The sequence below is a fragment of the Staurois parvus genome, unplaced genomic scaffold (assembly GCF_062004578.1).
Source record: "Staurois parvus isolate SC_StPar_1 unplaced genomic scaffold, SC_StPar_1.0 ptg000470l, whole genome shotgun sequence".
Taxonomy (NCBI): Eukaryota; Metazoa; Chordata; class Amphibia; order Anura; family Ranidae; genus Staurois; species Staurois parvus.
This window is the reverse complement of record NW_028318266.1, coordinates 2,019,873-2,026,251: the sequence shown is the minus strand read 5'-3', so window position 1 is coordinate 2,026,251 and position 6,379 is coordinate 2,019,873. Positions and strand designations below refer to the sequence as shown.

Here is a 6,379-nt window from a genome sequence, read left to right as displayed (position 1 = left end):
CGGGCGGAGCAGCAGGCACCGGGCCCCCGGGCGGGGCGACATGCATCGGGCCCCCGGGCGGAGCAGCAGGCACCGGGCCCCCGGGCGGAGCGGCAGGCGTCGGGCCCCCAGGCGGGGCGGCGGGCGCCGGGCCCCCAGGCGGGGCGGCGGGCGCCGGGCCCCCAGGAGGGGCGACGGGCATCGGGCCCCCAGGCGGGGCGACAGGCATCGGGCCCCCAGGCGGGGCGACAGGCATCGTGCCCCCAGGCGGGGCGACAGGCATCGTGCCCCCAAGCGGGGCGACAGGCATCGTGCCCCCAAGCGGGGCGACAGGGATCGTGCCCCCAGGCGGGGCGACAGGCATTGTGCCCCCAGGCGGGGCGACGGGCATCGTGCCCCCAGGCGGGGCGGCGGGCGCCGGACCCCCAGGCGGAGCGACAGGTCTCGGGCCCTCAGGCGGAGCGGCGGGCGCCGGACCCCCAGATGGAGCGACAGGTCTCGGGCCCTCAGGCGGAGCGGCGGGCGCCGGACCCCCAGGCGGAGCGACAGGTCTCGGGCCCTCAGGCGGAGCGGCGGGCGCCGGACCCCCAGGAGGAGCGACAGGTCTCGGGCCCTCAGGCGGAGCGGCGGGCGCCGGACCCCCAGGTGGAGCGACAGGTCTCGGGCCCTCAGGCGGAGCGGCGGGCGCCGGACCCCCAGGTGGAGCGACAGGTCTCGGGCCCTCAGGCGGAGCGGCGGGCGCCGGACCCCCAGGCGGAGCGACAGGTCTCGGGCCCTCAGGCGGAGCGGCGGGCGCCGGACCCCCAGGAGGAGCGACAGGTCTCGGGCCCTCAAGCGGAGCGGCGGGCGCCGGACCGCCAGGCGGAGCGACAGGTCTCGGGCTCTCAGGCGGAGCGGCGGGCGCCGGACCCCCAGGCGGAGCGACAGGTCTCGGGCCCTCAGGCGGAGCGGCGGGCGCCGGACCCCCAGGAGGAGCGACAGGTCTCGGGCCCTCAGGCGGAGCGGCGGGCGCCGGACCCCCAGGAGGAGCGACAGGTCTCGGGCCCTCAAGCGGAGCGGCGGGCGCCGGACCCCCAGGCGGAACGACAGGTCTCAGGCCCCCAGGCGGGGCGGCGGGCACCGAGTCACCAGGCACAACCGTGGGCTCCGAGTCAACTGGGATGACCACTGGCACTGGGTCAGACATTGGATCGTCTGGCTGGACAGCGGGCATCGGGTCACCAGGCATCAGGTCATTTGGCTCGACAGCGGGCACCGCGTCATCTGGCAAGGCAGTGGGCTCCGAGTCAACTGGTATGACCGCGGGCACTGGGTCAGACATTGGATCGTCTGGCTGGACAGCGGGCACTGGGTCACCAGGCATCAGGTCATTTGGCTTGACAGCGGGCACCGCGTCATCTGGCAAAGCAGTGGGCTCCGAGTCAACAGGCACGACAGTGAGCACCGGGTCATCAGGTACCGGATTGTCTGGCTCGACAGCGGGCATCGGGTCACCAGGTATGACAGCGGGCACTGGGTCACCAGGCATCAGGTCATTTGGCTCGACAGCGGGCACCGGATCAGGTACCGGATCATCTGGATCAACAGCGGGCATCGAGTCAACTGGCCTAATAGGATCGTCAGGCTGGATCAGTTCATCATGCTGGGTAGAGGCATCAGGCCGAGTAGAGGCTTCAGGCCGAGTAGAGGCTTCAGGCCGAGTAGAGGCATCAGGCCGAGTAGAGGCATCAGGCCGAGTAGAGGCATCAGGCCGAGTAGAGGCTTCAGGCCGAGTAGAGGCTTCAGGCCGAGTAGAGGCATCAGGCCGAGTAGAGGCTTCAGGCCGAGTAGAGGCTTCAGGCCGAGTAGAGGCATCAGGCCGAGTAGAGGCTTCAGGCCGAGTAGAGGCTTCAGGCCGAGTAGAGGCATCAGGCCGAGTAGAGGCTTCAGGCCGAGTAGAGGCATCAGGCTGAAGAGAGGCATCAGGCTGAAGAGAGGCATCAGGCTGCGTACCGGCATCAGGCTGAAGAGAGGCTTCAGGCTGAACCACGGAAGGCAGGCTCACTGGTTTGGATACTGGCAGGATGGTATTGGTTGGAAAGAATTTTCGCTTTTTTCTGGTTTTAACTACTGGAGCACTGCAAGTAAACGCAGGTCTGCAAACGAATGGAGCAGCTGGAGACAGAGAAGAACTGGAGGATGGAACAGGAGAGGGAGCGGTTGCTACAGAGGGCTCTTTTACAGGGTTAAAGGCAGGATAGGTGCAGCGAGTGGGAACAGGGTACTGACATGCGGTAGATAGCAGGGCAGGAGGAGCTGTTGGGAATGCAGGAATAGAGTTTTGAGGAAATAGATTAGAAGCAGGACTGGGTCTTTGTAAGCTGACTGAGGCTGGGTGCAACAAATCTGTCCATGTCTGCAGTATGGGTTGAACAAAGCTGAGCTTACACAAAGCCTGTCTGGTCAATGACTGTACTGCGTTTATACAATCTCTCAGTGTCTGTGGTGAACATGTGGAATAACGCTCCAGAAAGTAACCCACATCATCCTCTAATAACCACACCAGGGACTCTACCTGGTCTGCACTAAATGGTGGCAAAAATTCGTCCCTGCATTCGGGGGAACCAGATGAAACCAACTCAGCACAAACTTCAATCAAAGGCTGCACCTCAGAGAACTCTGTGCCCTGATCTACTAGAACATGAGCGAGCCGTATACATTCTAGCAGTTCATCCCGGGGATACTCCTTCAGAGTCTGATAAGCATACTCCCTGTCATCAAACACTAGCAGATATAAATATTCAACCTCATCCAGATCCATCCTTCCCATCAACAAGCCAAGATGGCTTCCCTGTGCAGCCACTTCTGGTCAGGATTGGCCTTGGTGTAATGTCAGGGCTCCCAGGTATGACCAGAGGTGTGTGACTGATGCAGGGAAACGCAGACTTCAGATATGTGATAAACAATACAATTTATTAACACTAACCATACAAACATAAACGCAGTGCAATACTAAAACATAACACAGTGCAAACAAACCAAACCAACCACCCACAGATAACAGTATATACAAGCAAGCGTCGTCAGGCAGGCCGGGTCAATATCAATTGGGCAGGTAGGTACAGGGGGAGCAAGCAGAGAATGGTCGGGGTCACAGGCCAGGTTCAGCAGGTAGCAAGCAGCGTAGTACAGAGGGTCAAGCAGAGGGATGGTCAGGGTCACAAGCCAGGGATCAGGACAGGTAGCAGAGAATCAGACAGGAACAGAGAGCAGGAACAGGATACAGGGCCCAAGAGAAACACAACACCAAGGCAGAGTCTGTGGGTCTGGCCATCCCTTAAATACCCCAGCATCATCAGTTCCAGGTGTTAGCTGGCTGAAAGGTTGAGTCTCTGATTGCTGGGAGCACCCGCTGGCCAGCCCTGGTACTGCAGATCAAAAGGCAGGTGAGTCCCACCATTGCTGGCCAGTCCATTCCTAACACCTTTTATCAGGGGTGGGCAAACTTTTTGACTTGAGGGCCGCAATGGGTTCATATATTGGACCCGGGGGCCGGACCAAGAGTAGATGAATGATGTGTATGTGTCATCCATAGTAAGTATAGTAATATTCCCCCATAGTAAGCATAGTAATTCATCCCCCATATAGTAATTCATCCCCCATATAGTAATTCATCCCCCATAGTAATTCATCCCCCATATAGTAATTCATCCCCCATAGTAATTCATCCCCCATATAGTAATTCATCCCCCATATAGTAATTCATCCCCCATAGTAATTCATCCCCCATATAGTAATTCATCCCCCATATAGTAATTCATCCCCCATAGTAATTCATCCCCCATATAGTAATTCATCCCCCATAGTAATTCATCCCCCATATAGTAATTCATCCCCCATAGTAATTCATCCCCCATATAGTAATTCATCCCCCATATAGTAATTCATCCCCCATAGTAATTCATCCCCCATAGTAATTCATCCCCCATATAGTAATTCATCCCCCCTATAGTAATTCATTCCCCATATTAGGTCCCCAAGTCCCCCCTGTGTCAATTCACTTACCTTTGCTCCGCTCGTTCCTCTCGCCGTGTTCCCGCGCCGTTCCGGTGTAGCATGAAAATCTGTCTCCTATGAGGATCTGTCCCCCTCGACGTATCTGCGCATGTGCCAGTTTCAGGCATTAGCAGCCGATCGGCGATCTCCGGCAAATGCGCAGATACGTCGAGGGGGACAGATCCTCATAGGAGACAGATTTTCATGCTACACCGGTCTCCTGACAGCCATCCTGACAGTATCACGCTCCACGGGCTGGATTAAAAGGTCGTAGTTTGCCCATTGCTGCCTTATATCCTATAAGGCTCATTACTCACCTCCATCTGGTGAGTGCGGTCAATATTATTTCTCACGTGGTGGATAGGTGGAAGCACATTTTGAATATTTATTATTGGTTCTGATGGGAATAAGGACTTATTTTTATATGGACACTTATCATTATTTTAGTTTTTGTTCACTTATGTAATTTTGTTTTCAGATTTTGCTGTTTTTTTGTTGTTTATTATTGGTGTTTTTCACTGTTGCACAGCTGCATAATCACTTAGTATTTTCTTTTTGGCGCTGGGATATATATTTTTGAACACAACAATTTATGTTTATGTATTTATTTTAAGGAAAATTCATCTTTGAACATTTTATTTTGCAGAAAAAAATGCATTTTTCATGTCTGTTAAAATCCTTCCAATTAAAAAAAAAATGTGTGAGATCAACCAGACTCAAGTCACACAAATCAAACTACTTGGATTTCGAGGTCTTTATAAATTCAAAATTCTGTTCTTCCTTATGTTTTTTTTAGCATACTTCGTAATATTATGTGGAAATATTTTAATAATTATTTTAGTGACAACCACTGATCAACTTAAAATTCCGATGTACTTCTTTCTCAAGCACTTGGCTATATCCGATGTCCTAATGACTACCAGCGTGGTACCCATGACCCTGGACGTCATTGTGAAAGATGAAATAAGAGTATCGCTGATTAGTTGCATTCTTCAACTTTATTTTTTTGCTAATTGCATTGGTTTTCAAAATTTTCTCATTGCTGTCATGTCCTACGATCGGTATTTGGCCATCTGCATTCCTTTACGATATTCATCACTTATGAACTACCATGTCTTTTCCAAGCTGATCATCGGGTTATGGGTCCTGAATATCATTTTAACATCAAGTGAATTATTTGAGATATTTCGATTTAATTATTGTGGTTTGAATTATATAGACCATTTTTTTTGTGATTTTGGCCCATTTGTTCTATTGTCCACCTCCGACACGTCTGCGTTGATGCTTCAGAACTTTGTCACTTCGTTCTTCGTGTTTTCTTTTCCCCTTTCCTTTATAATCGTAACATACATCTACATTTTCATCATAGTTCTAAAGATATCTTCAACTCAAGGGCGGAAGAAAGCCTTTTCTACTTGTAGCACCCATTTGGTCATGGTTTGTGCTTTTTATGGAACATTAATCATTGTGTATACGGCCCCGTCTGATGAAAGCTCAACCGGTACAAACAAATATAGATCTCTTCTGTACACTGTGGCGTCTCCACTAATAAATCCGATTATATATAGCTTAAGAAACCATGAGATCAAGACAGCGCTGCGCAGAATGTTGGCTAACTGTAAGACCTTTGTCAACAGATAACAAGAAACTGAATACTTACCATATACCCACTGCAATAAGCATTAAAGTGTTACTAAACCCACAACAGTACAATCAGTCTGTAGATGCAGTAAAGCATGCTTGTTATACTCACTGTGGGACCTAAGGAGTTAACCCTCCACATTGTGTAAAAAGGCTGTTTGATCCTGTCCTCTCTGATCCTCCTCTTCTTTTACTGTCCCCAATCCATCTGCTGATTTGTACAGAACTCTAGGAGTCACTTTGCACATGCTCAATTTAGTATGTATTTCTAGGGTTTTTTTTCTTTGTAAGGGTGCATGTGATCAGCACAGGACCAAACAGCACTGTCAAAACAAAGGGTCAGGGGTTATGCAGCCTCATAGGACAGTCAAAGGAGAATGAAAATCCCTCCTACTAACTTTACCGGTGCTCTGCTTGACATTGATAAAAGTCACAAGACTTTGATATACTGCTGATGGGAAAAGGTATTTAGCAGTTTATATTTACTAAAATAATTGCATTTCCATGTTTTGTGTACTGTGGGAGACCAGATATAGTGAATGCAGAGTCCGGGGAGACCAGATATAGTGAATGCAGGGTCCGGGGAGACCAGATATAGTGAATGCAGGGTCCGGGGAGAGCAGATATAGTGAATGCAGGGTCCGGGGAGACCAGATATAGTGAATACAGGGACCGGGGAGAGCGGACATAGTGAATGCAGGGTCCGGGGAGACCGAATATAGTG

General features: G+C 52.0%; 1 protein-coding gene across 1 annotated transcript; it reads left to right on the top strand.

The window, feature by feature from the left end:
• Positions 1-4,710: 4,710 nt before the first annotated feature.
• On the top strand, positions 4,711-5,655 carry LOC149452502 (olfactory receptor 5G9-like). The gene has a single exon (XM_089689169.1). It carries the CDS (start codon positions 4,711-4,713, stop codon positions 5,653-5,655), a length of 945 nt encoding a protein of 314 aa, XP_089545295.1.
• The last annotated feature ends 724 nt before the right edge of the window (positions 5,656-6,379 follow it).

Excerpts from the sequence above, each read along its gene's own strand:
- LOC149452502 (XM_089689169.1), top strand. The coding sequence starts at position 4,711 with ATGTGTGAGATCAACCAGACTCAAGTCACACAAATCAAACTACTTGGA.